This window comes from Scyliorhinus canicula, chromosome 25 (genome assembly GCF_902713615.1).
Source record: "Scyliorhinus canicula chromosome 25, sScyCan1.1, whole genome shotgun sequence".
Taxonomy (NCBI): Eukaryota; Metazoa; Chordata; class Chondrichthyes; order Carcharhiniformes; family Scyliorhinidae; genus Scyliorhinus; species Scyliorhinus canicula.
In genome coordinates, this window is record NC_052170.1 from 19,702,753 (window position 1) to 19,722,967 (window position 20,215).

General features: G+C 52.4%; 1 protein-coding gene across 2 annotated transcripts in view; it reads left to right on the top strand.

The window, feature by feature from the left end:
* Nucleotides 1–19,666, top strand: part of LOC119957171 (procollagen galactosyltransferase 1-like) — a 45,384-nt gene extending 25,718 nt beyond the window's left edge. For both annotated transcript variants that reach the window (XM_038784960.1, XM_038784961.1), the window contains exons 8-11: nucleotides 10,867–10,999; nucleotides 11,980–12,107; nucleotides 16,583–16,789; nucleotides 19,299–19,666. In XM_038784960.1, coding sequence (XP_038640888.1) covers nucleotides 10,867–10,999; nucleotides 11,980–12,107; nucleotides 16,583–16,789; nucleotides 19,299–19,566 — 736 coding nt within the window. In that variant the 3' untranslated portion in view covers nucleotides 19,567–19,666. The remainder of the gene's footprint in view (nucleotides 1–10,866; nucleotides 11,000–11,979; nucleotides 12,108–16,582; nucleotides 16,790–19,298) is intronic.
* Nucleotides 19,667–20,215: the final 549 nt, after the last annotated feature.

Below are 20,215 nucleotides of genomic sequence, written 5' to 3' on the forward strand. Positions count from 1 at the left end.
CCACTGCGCACAATACTACTCTCAGCTCACACTGCGCACCATACTACTCTCAGCTCACACTGCGCACCATACTACTCTCAGCTCACACTGCGCACCATACTACTCTCAGCTCACACTGCGCACCATACTACTCTCAGCTCACACTGCGCACCATACTACTCTCAGCTCACACTGCGCACCATACTACTACTCAGCTCACACTGCGCACCATACTACTCTCAGCTCACACTGCGCACCATACTACTCTCAGCTCACACTGCGCACCATACTACTCTCAGCTCACACTGCGCACCATACTACTCTCAGCTCACACTGCGCACCATACTACTCTCAGCTCACACTGCGCACCATACTACTCTCAGCTCACACTGCGCACCATACTACTCTCAGCTCACACTGCGCACCATACTACTCTCAGCTCACACTGCGCACCATACTACTCTCAGCTCACACTGCGCACCATACTACTCTCAGCTCACACTGCGCACCATACTACTCTCAGCTCACACTGCGCACCATACTACTCTCAGCTCACACTGCGCACCATACTACTCTCAGCTCACACTGCGCACCATACTACTGCTCAGCTCACACTGCGCACCATACTACTCTCAGCTCACACTGCGCACCATACTACTCTCAGCTCACACTGCGCACCATACTACTACTCAGCTCACACTGCGCACCATACTACTCTCAGCTCACACTGCGCACCATACTACTCTCAGCTCACACTGCGCACCATACTACTCTCAGCTCACACTGCGCACCATACTACTCTCAGCTCACACTGCGCACCATACTACTCTCAGCTCACACTGCGCACCATACTACTCTCAGCTCACACTGCGCACCATACTACTCTCAGCTCACACTGCGCACCATACTACTCTCAGCTCACACTGCGCACCATACTACTCTCAGCTCACACTGCGCACCATACTACTCTCAGCTCACACTGCGCACCATACTACTCTCAGCTCACACTGCGCACCATACTACTCTCAGCTCACACTGCGCACCATACTACTCTCAGCTCACACTGCGCACCATACTACTGCTCAGCTCACACTGCGCACCATACTACTCTCAGCTCACACTGCGCACCATACTACTCTCAGCTCACACTGCGCACCATACTACTCTCAGCTCACACTGCGCACCATACTACTCTCAGCTCACACTGCGCACCATACTACTCTCAGCTCACACTGCGCACCATACTACTCTCAGCTCACACTGCGCACCATACTACTCTCAGCTCACACTGCGCACCATACTACTCTCAGCTCACACTGCGCACCATACTACTCTCAGCTCACACTGCGCACCATACTACTCTCAGCTCACACTGCGCACCATACTACTCTCAGCTCACACTGCGCACCATACTACTCTCAGCTCACACTGCGCACCATACTACTACTCAGCTCACACTGCGCACCATACTACTCTCAGCTCACACTGCGCACCATACTACTCTCAGCTCACACTGCGCACCATACTACTCTCAGCTCACACTGCGCACCATACTACTCTCAGCTCACACTGCGCACCATACTACTCTCAGCTCACACTGCGCACCATACTACTCTCAGCTCACACTGCGCACCATACTACTCTCAGCTCACACTGCGCACCATACTACTCTCAGCTCACACTGCGCACCATACTACTCTCAGCTCACACTGCGCACCATACTACTCTCAGCTCACACTGCGCACCATACTACTCTCAGCTCACACTGCGCACCATACTACTCTCAGCTCACACTGCGCACCATACTACTACTCAGCTCACACTGCGCACCATACTACTACTCAGCTCACACTGCGCACCATACTACTCTCAGCTCACACTGCGCACCATACTACTCTCAGCTCTCACTGCGCACCATACTTCTCTCAGCTCACACTGCGCACCATACTACTCTCAGCTCACACTGCGCACCATACTACTCTCAGCTCACACTGCGCACCATACTACTCTCAGCTCACACTGCGCACCATACTACTCTCAGCTCACACTGCGCACCATACTACTCTCAGCTCACACTGCGCACCATACTACTCTCAGCTCACACTGCGCACCATACTACTCTCAGCTCACACTGCGCACCATACTACTCTCAGCTCACACTGCGCACCATACTACTCTCAGCTCACACTGCGCACCATACTACTCTCAGCTCACACTGCGCACCATACTACTCTCAGCTCACACTGCGCACCATACTACTCTCAGCTCACACTGCGCACCATACTACTCTCAGCTCACACTGCGCACCATACTACTCTCAGCTCACACTGCGCACGATACTACTACTCAGCTCACACTGCGCACCATACTACTGACTCAGCTCACACTGCGCACCATACTACTCTCAGCTCACACTGCGCACCATACTACTGACTCAGCTCACACTGCGCACCATACTACTCTCAGCTCACACTGCGCACCATACTACTCTCAGCTCACACTGCGCACCATACTACTCTCAGCTCACACTGCGCACCATACTACTCTCAGCTCACACTGCGCACCATACTACTCTCAGCTCACACTGCGCACCATACTACTCTCAGCTCACACTGCACACCATACTACTCTCAGCTCACACTGCGCACCATACTACTCTCAGCTCACACTGCGCACCATACTACTCTCAGCTCACACTGCGCACCATACTACTGACTCAGCTCACACTGCGCACCATACTACTCTCAGCTCACACTGCGCACCATACTACTCTCAGCTCACACTGCGCACCATACTACTCTCAGCTCACACTGCGCACCATACTACTCTCAGCTCACACTGCGCACCATACTACTCTCAGCTCACACTGCGCACCATACTACTCTCAGCTCACACAGCGCACCATACTACTCTCAGCTCACACTGCGCACCATACTACTCTCAGCTCACACTGCGCACCATACTACTCTCAGCTCACACTGCGCACCATACTACTCTCAGCTCACACTGCGCACCATACTACTCTCAGCTCACACTGCGCACCATACTACTGACTCAGCTCACACTGCGCACCATACTACTCTCAGCTCACACTGCGCACCATACTACTCTCAGCTCACACTGCGCACCATACTACTGACTCAGCTCACACTGCGCACCATACTACTCTCAGCTCACACTGCGCACCATACTACTCTCAGCTCACACTGCGCACCATACTACTCTCAGCTCACACTGCGCACCATACTACTCTCAGCTCACACTGCGCACCATACTACTCTCAGCTCACACTGCGCACCATACTACTCTCAGCTCACACTGCGCACCATACTACTCTCAGCTCACACTGCGCACCATACTACTGCTCAGCTCACACTGCGCACCATACTACTGACTCAGCTCACACTGCGCACCATACTACTGACTCAGCTCACACTGCGCACCATACTACTCTCAGCTCACACTGCGCACCATACTACTGACTCAGCTCACACTGCGCACCATACTACTGACTCAGCTCACACTGCGCACCATACTACTCTCAGCTCACACTGCGCACCATACTACTCTCAGCTCACACTGCACACCATACTACTCTCAGCTCACACTGCGCACCATACTACTCTCAGCTCACACTGCGCACCATACTACTCTCAGCTCACACTGCGCACCATACTACTCTCAGCTCACACTGCGCACCATACTACTCTCAGCTCACACTGCGCACCATACTACTCTCAGCTCACACTGCGCACCATACTACTCTCAGCTCACACTGCGCACCATACTACTCTCAGCTCACACTGCGCACCATACTACTCACAGCTCACACTGCGCACCATACTACTCTCAGCTCACACTGCGCACCATACTACTCTCAGCTCACACTGCGCACCATACTACTCTCAGCTCACACTGCGCACCATACTACTCTCAGCTCACACTGCGCACCATACTACTCTCAGCTCACACTGCGCACCATACTACTCTCAGCTCACACTGCGCACCATACTACTCTCAGCTCACACTGCGCACCATACTACTCTCAGCTCACACTGCGCACCATACTACTGACTCAGCTCACACTGCGCACCATACTACTCTCAGCTCACACTGCGCACCATACTACTCTCAGCTCACACTGCGCACCATACTACTCTCAGCTCACACTGCGCACCATACTACTCTCAGCTCACACTGCGCACCATACTACTCTCAGCTCACACTGCACACCATACTACTCTCAGCTCACACTGCGCACCATACTACTCTCAGCTCACACTGCGCACCATACTACTCTCAGCTCACACTGCGCACCATACTACTCTCAGCTCACACTGCGCACCATACTACTCTCAGCTCACACTGCGCACCATACTACTCTCAGCTCACACTGCGCACCATACTACTCTCAGCTCACACTGCGCACCATACTACTCTCAGCTCTCACTGCGCACCATACTACTGACTCAGCTCACACTGCGCACCATACTACTCTCAGCTCACACTGCGCACCATACTACTACTCAGCTCACACTGCGCACCATACTACTCTCAGCTCACACTGCGCACCATACTACTCTCAGCTTACACTGCGCACCATACTACTCTCAGCTCACACTGCGCACCATACTACTCTCAGCTCACACTGCGCACCATACTACTCTCAGCTCACACTGCGCACCATACTACTCTCAGCTCTCACTGCGCACCATACTACTCTCAGCTCACACTGCGCACCATACTACTGACTCAGCTCACACTGCACACCATACTACTCTCAGCTCACACTGCGCACCATACTACTCTCAGCTCACACTGCGCACCATACTACTCTCAGCTCACACTGCGCACCATACTACTGACTCAGCTCACACTGCACACCATACTACTCTCAGCTCACACTGCGCACCATACTACTCTCAGCTCACACTGTGCACCATACTACTCTCAGCTCACACTGCGCACCATACTACTCTCAGCTCACACTGCGCACCGTACTACACTCAGCTCACACTGCGCACCATACTACTCTCAGCTCACACTGCGCACCATACTACTCTCAGCTCACACTGCGCACCATACTACTCTCAGCTCACACTGCACACCATACTACTCTCAGCTCACACTGCGCACCATACTACTCTCAGCTCACACAGTGCACCATACTACTCTCAGCTCACACTGCACACCATACTACTGACTCAGCTTACACTGCGCACCATACTACTCTCAGCTCACACTGCGCACCATACTACTCTCAGCTCACACTGCGCACCATACTACTGACTCAGCTCACACTGCGCACCATACTACTCTCAGCTCACACTGTGCACCATACTACTCTCAGCTCACACTGCGCACCATACTACTCTCAGCTCACACTGCGCACCATACTACTCTCAGCTCACACTGCACACCATACTACTCTCAGCTCACACTGCGCACCGTACTACTCTCAGCTCACACTGCGCACCATACTACTCTCAGCTCACACTGCGCACTGTACTACTCTCAGCTCACACTGCGCACCATACTACTCTCAGCTCACACTGCGCACCATACTACTGACTCAGCTCACACTGCGCACCATACTACTCTCAGCTCACACTGCACACCATACTACTGACTCAGCTCACACTGCGCACCATACTACTCTCAGCTCACACTGCGCACCATACTACTCTCAGCTCACACTGCGCACCATACTACTCAGCTCACACTGCCATACTACTCTCAGCTCACACTGCGCACCATACTACTCTCAGCTCACACAGCGCACCATACTACTCTCAGCTCACACTGCACACCATACTACTCTCAGCTCACACTGCGCACCATACTACTCTCAGCTCACACTGCGCACCATACTACTCTCAGCTCACACTGCGCACCATACTACTCTCAGCTCACACTGCGCACCATACTACTCTCAGCTCACACTGCGCACCATACTACTCTCAGCTCACACTGCGCACCATACTACTCTCAGCTCACACTACGCACCATACTACTCTCAGCTCTCACTGCGCACCATACTACTGACTCAGCTCACACTGCGCACCATACTACTCTCAGCTCACACTGCGCACCATACTACTGACTCAGCTCACACTGCGCACCATACTACTCTCAGCTCACACTGCGCACCATACTACTCTCAGCTTACACTGCGCACCATACTACTCTCAGCTCACACTGCGCACCATACTACTCTCAGCTCACACTGCGCACCATACTACTCTCAGCTCACACTGCGCACCATACTACTCTCAGCTCACACTGCGCACCATACTACTCTCAGCTCACACTGCGCACCATACTACTCTCAGCTCACACTGCGCACCATACTACTGACTCAGCTCACACTGCACACCATACTACTCTCAGCTCACACTGCGCACCATACTACTCTCAGCTCACACTGCGCACCATACTACTCTCAGCTCACACTGCGCACCATACTACTGACTCAGCTCACACTGCACACCATACTACTCTCAGCTCACACTGCGCACCATACTACTCTCAGCTCACACTGTGCACCATACTACTCTCAGCTCACACTGCGCACCATACTACTCTCAGCTCACACTGCGCACCGTACTACACTCAGCTCACACTGCGCACCATACTACTCTCAGCTCACACTGCGCACCATACTACTCTCAGCTCACACTGCGCACCATACTACTCTCAGCTCACACTGCACACCATTCTACTCTCAGCTCACACTGCGCACCATACTACTCTCAGCTCACACAGTGCACCATACTACTCTCAGCTCACACTGCACACCATACTACTGACTCAGCTTACACTGCGCACCATACTACTCTCAGCTCACACTGCGCACCATACTACTCTCAGCTCACACTGCGCACCATACTACTGACTCAGCTCACACTGCGCACCATACTACTCTCAGCTCACACTGTGCACCATACTACTCTCAGCTCACACTGCGCACCATACTACTCTCAGCTCACACTGCGCACCATACTACTCTCAGCTCACACTGCACACCATACTACTCTCAGCTCACACTGCGCACCGTACTACTCTCAGCTCACACTGCGCACCATACTACTCTCAGCTCACACTGCGCACCGTACTACTCTCAGCTCACACTGCGCACCATACTACTCTCAGCTCACACTGCGCACCATACTACTGACTCAGCTCACACTGCGCACCATACTACTCTCAGCTCACACTGCGCACCATACTACTGACTCAGCTCACACTGCGCACCGTACTACGCTCAGCTCACACTGCGCACCATACTACTCTCAGCTCACACTGCGCACCATACTACTCTCAGCTCACACTGCGCACCGTACTACTCTCAGCTCACACTGCGCACCATACTACTCTCAGCTCACACTGCGCACCATACTACTCTCAGCTCACACTGCGCACCATACTACTCTCAGCTTGCACTGCGCACCATACTACTCTCAGCTCACACTGCACACCATACTACTCTCAGCTCACACTGCGCACCATACTACTCTCAGCTCACACTGCGCACCATACTACTGACTCAGCTCACACTGCGCACCATACTACTCTCAGCTCACACTGCGCACCATACTACTCTCAGCTCACACTGCGCACCATACTACTCTCAGCTCACACTGCGCACCATACTACTCTCAGCTCACACTGCGCACCATACTACTCTCAGCTCACACTGCGCACCATACTACTGACTCAGCTCACACTGCACACCATACTACTCTCAGCTCACACTGCGCACCATACTACTCTCAGCTCACACTGCGCACCATACTACTCTCAGCTCACACTGCGCACCATACTACTCTCAGCTCACACTGCGCACCATACTACTGACTCAGCTTACACTGCGCACCATACTACTGACTCAGCTCACACTGCGCATCATACTACTCTCAGCTCACACTGCGCACCATACTACTGACTCAGCTCACACTGCGCACCATACTACTGACTCAGCTCACACTGCGCACCATACTACTCTCAGCTCACACTGCGCACCATACTACTCTCAGCTCACACTGCACACCATACTACTCTCAGCTCACACTGCGCACCATACTACTCTCAGCTCACACTGCGCATCATACTACTCTCAGCTCACACTGCGCACCATACTACTCTCAGCTCACACTGCGCACCATACTACACTCAGCTCACACTGCGCACCATACTACTCTCAGCTCACACTGCGCACCATACTACTCTCAGCTCACACTGCGCACCATACTACTCTCAGCTCACACTGCGCACCATACTACTCTCAGCTCACACTGCGCACCATACTACTCTCGGCTCACACTGCGCACCATACTACTCTCAGCTCACACTGCGCACCATACTACTCTCAGCTCACACTGCGCACCATACTACTCTCAGCTCACACTGCGCACCATACTACTCTCAGCTCACACAGCGCACCATACTACTCTCAGCTCACACTGCGCACCATACTACTGACTCAGCTCACACTGCGCACCATACTACTCTCAGCTCACACTGCACACCATACTACTGACTCAGCTCACACTGCGCACCATACTACTCTCAGCTCACACTGCACACCATACTACTCTCAGCTCACACTGCGCACCATACTACTCTCAGCTCACACTGCGCACCATACTACTCTCAGCTCACACTGCGCACCATACTACTCTCAGCTCACACAGCGCACCATACTACTCTCAGCTCACACTGTACACCATACTACTCTCAGCTCACACTGCGCACCATACTACTCTCAGCTCACACTGCGCACCATACTACTCTCAGCTCACACTGCACACCATACTACTCTCAGCTCACACTGCTCACCATACTACTGACTCAGCTCACACTGCGCACCATACTACTCTCAGCTCTCACTGCGCACCATACTACTGACTCAGCTCACACTGCGCACCATACTACTCTCAGCTCACACTGCGCACCATACTACTGACTCAGCTCACACTGCGCACCATACTACTCTCAGCTCACACTGCGCACCATACTACTCTCAGCTCACACTGCGCACCATACTACTCTCAGCTTACACTGCGCACCATACTACTCTCAGCTCACACTGCGCACCATACTACTCTCAGCTCACACTGCGCACCATACTACTCTCAGCTCACACTGCGCACCATACTACTCTCAGCTCTCACTGCGCACCATACTACTCTCAGCTCACACTGCGCACCATACTACTGACTCAGCTCACACTGCACACCATACTACTCTCAGCTCACACTGCGCACCATACTACTCTCAGCTCACACTGCGCACCATACTACTCTCAGCTCACACTGCGCACCATACTACTGACTCAGCTCACACTGCACACCATACTACTCTCAGCTCACACTGCGCACCATACTACTCTCAGCTCACACTGCGCACCATACTACTCTCAGCTCACACTGCGCACCATACTACTCTCAGCTCACACTGCGCACCGTACTACACTCAGCTCACACTGCGCACCATACTACTCTCAGCTCACACTGCGCACCATACTACTCTCAGCTCACACTGCGCACCATACTACTCTCAGCTCACACTGCACACCATTCTACTCTCAGCTCACACTGCGCACCATACTACTGACTCAGCTCACACTGCGCACCATACTACTCTCAGCTCACACTGCGCACCATACTACTCTCAGCTCACACTGTGCACCATACTACTCTCAGCTCACACTGCACACCATACTACTGACTCAGCTTACACTGCGCACCATACTACTCTCAGCTCACACTGCGCACCATACTACTCTCAGCTCACACTGTGCACCATACTACTCTCAGCTCACACTGCGCACCATACTACTGACTCAGCTCACACTGCGCACCATACTACTGACTCAGCTCACACTGCGCATCATACTACTCTCAGCTCACACTGCGCACCATACTACTCTCAGCTCACACTGCGCACCATACTACTCTCAACTCACACTGCGCACCATACTACTCTCAGCTCACACTGCGCACCATACTACTGACTCAGTTCACACTGTTTTTTGCAACAATCCATAATCGTTACCATTGCTGAGGTTAGCTTTTGGTTTCAGCTGCCCAGGTGGGATTTGAACCCATGTCCCCAGAATATTAGCGTGGGCTTCTCCCCCCCCCCCCCCATGTCCCTCTTGGCCGTAAGGAAGTCATCGCCATGGCGGGTGTGATATTGAGCAGTTCTTTTTTTTATAAACAATTTTATTGAGGCATGTTTGGCATAGTAAACAACAACAATACAAAACAGTGTGCAAAGAACAATCAACATAGTGCAAAAACCCGCTCCCCTCCCACAAGGACCCACCTAACTAACCCCCTAATCTACTAGGGTGGAAGTGAGGGCTTAAGTGTGTCGGTGCAGACTCGATGGGCCGAATGGCCTCCTTCTGCACTGTCTGTTCTATGACCCACTTAAGCCCTCACTTCCACCCTATCCCAATAACCCCATCTAACCTTTTTGGTCACTAAGGGCCATTTATCATGGCCAATCCACCTAACCTGCACGTCTTTGGACTGTGGGAGGAAACCGGAGCACCCGGAGGAAACCCACGCAGACACGGGGAGAACGTGCAGACTCCGCACAGACTGTGACCCAGCACTGCATCATCTGCAGTCTGTCTTTCTTTCAAAACATATTACTGCAGCTGCACATCCTAACCCAGGCATTTAAAACAATAACTGCATCAGATACGTATAATACAATGTATGTATCAATTTTGTACATTCATCACGTCATATTGAGCGGTGGAGCAGGCTCGAGGGGCTGAATGGCCTGCACTTGCTCCCATTTTTTTTTGATCTTCAACTTTGGCGTTGGCCTCCTGTAATGGGCTAATACGTTTCCCATGAATCCTCCCAACAGAGCGTTCAACAGCAGCCAGATGAAGGCGCTCGGCATCACGATGCTGACGGACTATGAAGACCCCTACTCGGGCAGGCCCTTGACTAAGGGGGAAATGGGCTGCTTTCTCAGTCACTACAACGTCTGGAAAGAGGTAAGGAGCCTCGGTGTCAGGCGAGGGCCTGTGGGAGTTTGGCTGCTCCCCACCACCACCGCCCCTCGCCCCCCAAGCTGGCACTGCAGTTTGTAGCTATAATAGGGGGGACTGTACTGAAACCTAATCCCAAATCACGTTCCGCACGGTGCCTGCTGTGATCCAGTGAGCGCTGACATCAACATCACCAATTGTCATTGCAGGGCTGAGGATTAGGGGGAATACTCGCCAGTTTACAGCCTCTACATCAGCCTGGTGTAAGGCAGTGGGACCATCACTGAAACACAACACATTCTACTCAATATATTGATGCGATTACATCCCAACATATTTTAATGTAGAGACATTGGTTGCCTGGAGTTAATTTTCCACCGGTATATCTCATTTTTATTCTTTCAGAACTTTCAGAGCCAAAGATTCTCTGAAGAAAAGTCTTTAAAAACTACTGGCTAGGCTCCTCGGCTGGAGTATAGCGGCCGATTCAGGGCAGCATGGTTTAGGAAGAGCACCCTTCTGAAGCCCACGTATCTATCCTATCCCAGTAACCCCCACTTAACATGTTTTGGACAATCCACCTAACCCGCACATCTTTGGACCATGAGTGCTGCAAAATGAATCTCGGGGTACGGCCTGGGACACAGGCCCCATGAATACAACAACTTTACACTGGGATAGAGGTTCTACCAGCTCGACAACTTTCACGGAGGTATGAGCACCCACTTTCCTTATGGTAGGAGTCCCATAGACGTGACGAGTCTCGGGCAGACGCCTGCTCTTCCCGGGCTAAGGGCGCCTGAGGCCTGGGTCCCAAGGGTACCCACTCTCCCTGGGGTACAGGTGTTGGCTCTCCCTGAGGAATGAGTCCCACGGGCAATATCTGGCTCCACTATGTAGAACCCCCCCCCCCCCCCTCCCTAAACATGTGTGGAATATCCTGCCTTGGCTGTGTTTCATATCGTTGTCCCTCTGGTTTCCCGCAGATCGTCGAGCGAGGGCTGCAGGTATCGGTGGTGTTTGAAGACGATCTTAGGTTCGAAATCTTCTTCAAGCGAAGACTGAAGTATCTGATGAAGGAAGTGGAGAAGGCTGCACTCGACTGGGATCTGATGTGAGTGCGCAGAGGGGAATCCCTGAACTGGCTTGTCTTTTGGCCCACCTTTATAATGCGCCCCATTCCACGGCATCGCCACCGGCAACACCAGACAGCGGGCTGATCCTGGCGGAGTTGCCGCTGTTGTTCGCTGGGGATGCGCAGTTAAAGGGTGTCTCACTTAACCAGTATTACCAAACCTGGCAGGCAGACTGTGCTCCAGGGACTCGCTGACACCACTTTTCTGAAGCACCGACAGGTAAAGGCTTTAAAAAAGTGTTAAGAGAAAAGGGCGGCATGTTGGCGCAGTGGTTAGCACTGCTGCCTCACGACACTAAGGACCCAGGTTCGATCCCGGCCCCGGGTCGCTGTCCGTGTGGAGTTTGCACATTCTCCCCGTGTTTGTGTGGGTCTCACCCCCACAACCCAAAAAGATGTGCAGGGTAGGTGGACTGGAATTGTTTTTTTAAAAAAGAGTTAAGAGAAGTCACTGCCAGTTTCTGAGTGCAATTCGGGATGGCCAATACATACAGGTTTGCCCGCACTGCTCAGGTCCAAACTACGGCCCGTGTGCTATATCTGCCCTCAGTTCCCAAAGTACAGCTGGAATTGCCTGGGGTCTGCTTTGCTGGTTTCTGCAAATAGCTGTGCGCTCGCTTTGGTATAATTAGAAAGGGTTTGCAGTTTCCGCACCAAAATAAGCACAAGTGCAGAGCAGACGGGGAGAAACTGTTCCCCCTCGTAAAAGGATCGAGAACGAGAGTTCCCATGATTGAATGATTATCAGTGGTAGCACTGCAGTGTCACGGCACCGAGGTCCCAGGTTCGATCCCGGCTCTGGGTCACTGTCCGTGTGGAGTTTGCACGTTCTCCCCGTGTTTTGCTTGGGTTTCGCCCCCACAACCCAAAGACGTGCAGGGTAGGTGGATTGGCCATGCTAAATTGTCTCTCAATTGGAATAAATGAATTGGGTACTCTAAATTTATAAATAAAAAATGATTGAATGATTATTTGTTTTTGTGCAGGGGTACAGGGAAAAGGCGGGGGGGGGGGGCGCTAAGTCGTAATGCTCAGCTGGGGAACGAGTACAGACACGATGGGCCGAATGGCCTCCCTGAGATTCTGTGAAATACGCATTAGAGCAATGATTGAGGCCCCAGTTAAACCGGTCGCATTGTAAATTGGGTAAAGTTAGCCGGACACTTGGCGACAGTCAGTCAAAGCTGCTCCACGCAGGAACTATACCTCACTCCGCAAAGGTGCCAGCGTGTGACCCCCGCCCCTCAGCCGAAAGCTCAAGGATTCAGTTCCAACTCCAGAGATTTAAAGGCATAATCTTGGCTGACACTCCCCGGTGCCTGTATTGAGGGAGTGCTGCCTTGCCAGGGGCACTGTCTTTCGGTTAACATTTCCCCACTCGAGTGCATGTGAAAAATTACCGTGGCGTCATTTGGAGAAGCGCCTGGACCAGCAACCATAAAGAAACCAGGGGTTGTATCTCATTGCTGGTAATGAGATTGTGCTGCATTCACATTAGCTGCCCCCCTGTTGGCTTGCTGTCACAGTCTGCTTGATAACACCCCTGTGACGCGCCTTGTGTCAAAGACAACAAATGTCAATAATTAGATTTTGGTGTTGGATTTCCCGACACTTTAATAAAAGTGGCAGCTGAAGTGTTGCACTGAACCATAGATAGAACAGTACAGCACAGAACAGGCCCTTCGGCCCTCAATGTTGTGCCGAACAATGATCACCCTACTCAAACCCACGTATCCATCCTATACCCGTAACCCAACAACCCCCCCCCCCTTAACCTTACTTCTTAGGACACTACGGGCAATTTATCATGGCCAATCCACCTAACCTGCACATCTTTGGACTGTGGGAGGAAACCGGAGCACCCGGAGGAAACCCACGCACACACGGGGAGGACGTGCAGACTCCGCACAGACAGTGACCCAAGCCGGGAATCGAACCTGGGTATTGACTTTGACAAAGAGTCACCCAGACGAGCAACATTAGCCCCCTTTCTCTCTCCACAGATGCTGTCAGACCTGCTGCATTTTCTGTTTTTGTTTCTGACCTTGCAGTTGACTGTTTTTTTTAAGTCATGCAACTTCTTCGGAAGGATGTTCACGAACAGTCCTTAGACAAAAAGACGGCCTTCAGAATTATAGAATCCCTACGGTGCAGGAGGATGATATTCGGCCCATCGACTCTGCACCGACTGTCCGAAAGAGCACCTAACCTAGGCCCTATCCTCGCAACCCCACCTAACATTTGGACAGTAAGGGGCAATTTAGCATGGCCAATCCGCCTAACCTGCACATCTTTGGACTGTGGGAGGAAACCGGAGCACCCGGAGGAAATCCGCGCAGACACGGGGAGGACGTGCAGACTTCGCACAGACAGTCACCCGAGGCCGGAATCGAACTCGGGTCCCTGGCGCCGTGAGGCAGCAGTGCTGAAGATATCGCCTTTTGCAAATTCAGGACATCTGTGGGCAGCACGGTAGCTCAAGTGGATAGCACTGTGGCTTCACAGCACCAGGGTCCCAGGTTCGATTCTCTGGGTCTCTGTGTGGAGTCTGCACATTAGAATTAGAACAGTACAGCACAGAACAGGCCCTTCGGCCCTCGATGTTGTGCCGAGCAATGATCACCCTACTCAAGCCCACGTATACCTATCCCAGTAACCCAACAACCCCCATTAACCTTATTTTTTAGGACACTAAGGGCAATTTAGCATGGCCAATCCACCTAACCCGCACATCTTTGGACTGTGGGAGGAAACCGGAGCACCCGGAGGAAACCCACGCACACACGGGGAGGATGTGCAGACTCCGCACAGACAGTGACCCAGCCGGGAATCGAACCTGGGAACCTGGAGCTGTGAAGCATTTATGCTAACCACCATGCTACCGTTCTCCCCGTGTCTGCGTGGGTTTCCTCCGGGTGCTCCGGTTTCCTCCCACAGTCCAAAGACGTACAGGGTAGGTGGATTGGCCATGCCAAAATTGCCCTTAGTGTCCAAAAAGGTTCGGAGGGGTTATTGGGTTATGGGGATAGGGTGGAAGTGACGGTTTAAGTGGGTTGGTGCAGACTCGATGGGCCGAATGGCCTCCTTCTACAGTGTATGTTCTATGTATCTTAAAGCATTTTACAGCCAATTTAAAAAAATTTTTTAAAAGTGTATTCACAATTGTAACGGAGGAAGCGTGGCGACCAGCTTGCACGCAATAATCTCCCGCCGATAGCAATGTGATAATGATCGGGTGATCTTTTTCTTTGGGGATGTTGATTGGGGCATAGATATTGTCCGGGATACCGGGGAGAGCTCCCCTGCTTTTCTTCAACAAAAAAAAGCCGTGGGACCTTTGACATCCAATTGAGTGGGCCTGATTTTAACATGAGACCTGAAAGATGGTACCTATGGGGGTAGTGTGTGTGTGTGTGTGTGTGTGTGTGTGTGTGTGTGTGTGTGTGGGGGGGGGGGGGGGGGGGGGAGACAGTGATAATGTCACCGGCCTAGTAATCCAGAAAAGCCCAGGTTAACAGGTCAGCCCAGATGTGGTTGCCTCTTAATTGCGCCCCCGCCCCCTCAAAGTGGTGCAGCAAACCATTCAGTTCGAGGGCAATTGGGGATGGCAACAGATGCTGTCCTTGCCAGTTACACTACAGCCTGTCAGAATGTGTCTTTGTTTAAACATCTGCAAGAGTGCAGCACTCCCTCAGCCCAGCACTGGAATGTCAGCCTGGATTTTGCACACGAGTCCCTGCTGTTGGCCTCGAAGTCACAATGTTCAGTCTCGGAGGTGATCCTATTACCCGTTACGCCAGGACTGACGATTTGGAACACAAAGCGGAGGAACTGCGTCCAGTGGTGAGAATTGAGACAATGGGTACTCGTTTTACTGTTTATCTTTAAATCCATGTTTTCAATCTCTCCCCCTTTTATTCCCTGGCTTCTCCCTGCTTCTAGGGCGGCACGGTAGCACAGTGGCTAGCACTGTGGCTTCACAGCGCCAGGGAACCAGGTTCGATTCCCCGCTGGGTCACTGTCGGTGCGGAGTCTGCACGTTCTCCCTGTGTCTGCGTGGGTTTCCTCCGGGTGCTCCGGTTTTCTCCCACAGTCCAAAGATGTGCAGGTTCGGCGGATTGGCTGTGCTAAATTGCCCTTAGATTAGATGGGGTTGCATGGTTGTGGGGATAGGGTGGAGGTGTGGGCTGAGGTAGGGTGCTCTTTCCAAGGGCCGGTGCAGATTCGATGGGCCAAATGGCCACCTTCTGCACTGTAAATTCTATGATTTTTACAACAGTTGGCTTTCTTTTCTGATCAGATTCTTCATTGACCTTCTGTACGGTTTCTCGCTTGGATTCCCAACTCCCCGGGATCCCCTCCTCGCTCTCGTGGTCCTCCGCAGATTTTTCCTTCCTCTGCTTTAACCTCCCCGCAGCTCCTTTGACAGGATGCCCTCTTTCTGCTTCCCGCAGCTACATCGGTCGAAAGCGGATGCAAGTGGATCGTCCGGAGAAGGCGGTGCCCGGGGTGCGGAATTTGGTCGAGGCCGATTACTCCTACTGGACCCTTGGATACGCCCTCTCGCTCCGCGGGGCGGAGAAGCTCCTCGATGCCAAGCCGTTTGACAAGTTGCTGCCCGTGGACGAGTTTCTGCCCGTGATGTACAACAAACACCCTGTGTACGTACCCCGGGACCAGGGTCTGCCCTGGTGCCCCTCCTGCCCGCGTTCTGAAATGCAAGGGGAGAGTGTGTGTGATGGTGCCCCTCGGGCTGCATGGGGTTAGAATAGATAGGTGCTTGACTGCCGGCCCAGACACGGTGGGCCAAAGGTATGGGGAGGCAGAGAGTGGGCCTAGATAGGGTCAGTGTAGACTCAATGGGCCGAATGGCTTCCTCCTACACTGCAGGAGTTCTATGGTTCTATTGTACCCAGCTCTATAATCATATGTCCCTCTCCCTCTAATAGAGGATGATGTGGAGATGCCGGCGTTAGACTGAGATGGGCACAGTCAGAAGTCTTACAACAACAGGTTTAAAAGTCCCAACAGGTTTGTTTCGAATCGCTAGCTTTCAGAGCACTGTCCCTTCCTCGGGTCAGTCTGAGGTCCTTCTTCACCGGAGGAAGGAGCAGTGCTCCGCAAGCTAGCGATTCGAAACAAACCTGTTGGACTTTAACCAGGTGTTGTAAGACTTCTTACTGTGCTCTCATGGAGAAGCATACCCCCGGTCCCTCGGGGATTGTGGCTAATTACCTACCTACCTAACCTGAGGGGAGTGCAGTCCAGGGGAGTCTAGTTTGATGAATGCACTGCAGCATGGTACTTACAGTGCAGTAAGATATATTGCAGCAATCTGCTCTTGTGGAGTGTGAGTAGGAACCGTCTCCTAACGTCCTTTAAAGCAATTGTGCTCCCTTGACTTCCTGGCTAGGCTAATGTAAATTGTGGGGGGGAAATTGCGGCTGAATGGGGTGGGGAGATTGTTGGAGAGCGACGGAGAAAGATAGATCATTATGTTCTCCAGATGGTGAGGAGTTAGCAGCTGCGGAGCACAAGTACAGAAGTCACTTAAAACTGGTGGGCAGGCTCAAAAAGTTAAAAGTGGGGAGTTAATCTTCATGTCAAGAGGGCTGAAGTTATGTTCCAGCTGTACAGAGCTCTGGATAGGCATGGCGGCACGGTGGTTGTCACTGCTGCCGCACAGCGCCAGGGACCCGGGTTCGATTCCGGCCTCGGGTGACTGTGCGGAGTCTGCACATCCTCCCCGTCTCTGCGTGGGTTTCTTCCGGGTGCTCCGGTTTCTTCCCACAAGTTTCGAAAGACGTGCTGTTAGGTGAATTGGACATTCTGAATTCTCCCTCAGTGTACCCGAACAGGTGCCCCTAGTGTGGCGACTAGGGGCTTTTCACAGTAACTTCATTGCAGTGTTAATGTAAGCCGACATGTGACAATAAAGATTATTATTATTAAGTTGGGGGAATTGGCCATGTGGGGTTACGGGGATAGGGTGGGGGGGGAGTGGGCCTAGGTAGGTGTGCCCTTTCGGAAGATCAGTGCAGACCCGATGGGCCAAATGGCCTCCTTCTGCATCGTAGAGATTCTATAGATTGCATCTGGAGCACTGCATTCAGCTCGGGTCACTTCATCGCGGGAAGGACAAATTGGTGATGGAGGAGATACAGTTCCAGGACGATAACAGAGCTAAAAGAGTTAAAATGTGAGACCGAGCTGGTTGACTTGCTCGCGTTCCCTTGAACTTAGATGATTGTGGAGTTGTCTAGTTGAGGCATTTGAGGTGATTGAGGAAGTTGAGAGGGATGAACTGCCTACCCCAGTGGGCGAGTCCAGAACAAGTGGCCCTACCTATTCTTGGACTGTGTCAGGAAGCACTTACTCACACGGAACGTACAGGAATCTGGAATTTGTTCTCTTAAAACGTTGTTGAGGTTGAGAGTGGGTGATGGTTTTCAAAGTGGAGACTGATGGATTTTTGTTGGGTGCGGGTTATAGAATCATGGTGGGTAGACTAAGATTAGATACAGATCAGCCATGATCTTAACTAAACGATACAATGGACTCGATGGGCCAAATAGCCGCTTACTACTCCTATGTTGCTAAAAAATGTCTCTGATTGTTTTTCAAAGGAATGGACCTCTGATGTCTGGATTAGGCTGGTTGGGGCAGCGTGGTAGCACAGTGGTTAGCACAGTTGCTTCACAGCGCCAGGGTCCCAGGTTCGATTCCCGGCTGGGTCACTGTCTGTGCGGAGTCTGCGCATCCTCCCCGTGTGTGCGTGGGTTTCCTCCGGGTGCCCCGGTTTCCTCCCACAGTCCAAAGATGTGCAGGTTAGATGGATTAGCCGTGATAAATTGACCCTTAGTGTCCAAAACATGTTAAGTGGGGGGTTACTAGGTTACGGGATTGGGTAGATACATGGGCTTGAGTAGGGTGCTCTTTGTAAGGGCCGGTGCAGACTTGATGGGCCGAATGGCCTCCTTCTGCACCGTAAATTCTATGGTTCTATAGCCTTGACACTTAAAGGGGATCGATTCTGGGGCATCCAAGTTGATTCTCATTCCTCAGACGTTCTTCCTTTTCCCTCGCTCCTGCCGTGTCTTTTGCAGTCTCTTTTCTTGTCTCTCTCCTGGGCCTGTTTGAACTTGGCGCCTTTCTGTTCCCCCCCGCCAGGTCTGAATACATGGAGCACTTCGAGAAGCGCGACCTGAGGGCTTTCTCCGTCGAGCCGCTTCTCATCTACCCCACGCACTACACGGGCGACCAGGGTTACGTGAGCGACACGGAGACCTCCATGGTCTGGAACAACGAGAAGCTGAAGACTGATTGGGACCGCGCCAAGTCGCAGAAGACCAAGGAGCAGGCGAAGATCCGGGAGGCAGCGCAGAACCTGGACGTGTCGCACTCCCCGATCGACTCGGCCTCCAGGGACGAGCTGTGACGGGCGGCCCATGCCGGCGCTCGATGGCGAATTGTGGGGGGGGGGGGTGCAGCGCAGGAACCGGGACGCAACCTCTGTGCCAACGGGTCGAAATGGCGCTGAACCCGGGGGGGGGGGGGGGGGGGGGGGGGGGGGGGGGAGAGAGAGAGTGGGTTCTGTGCTGACTAACCGTTAATTGTTGACTAACTTGTAGTGTGCCTCAATGTATATTAATAGTTAGGTATACACAATTCACTACAAAAGGACTGAATACCTCGCAGGGCCATTGCTACGAGTGAGTTGCATATTTCGGGGTGCTGTAGATGCGACATGGGAGGTATGTGACTCAGGCAGCAATGCAATACAGATCGAGTGGGTTGTTCACTATGCACTTGGCCAAATATTCAGTTGCGTGACTTTAATACAATGGAATGTCAAAGAACAAAAGAACAAAGAAAAGTACAGCACAGGAACAGGCCCTTTGGCCCTCCAAGCCCGTGCCGACCATGCTGCCCGACTAAACTAAAATCTTCTACACTTCCGGGGTCCGTATCCCTCTATTCCCATCCTATTCATGTATTTGTCACGATGCCCCTTAAATGTCACTATCGTCCCTGCTTCCACCACCTCCTCCGGCAGCGAGTTGCAGGCACCCACTGCCCTCTGTGAA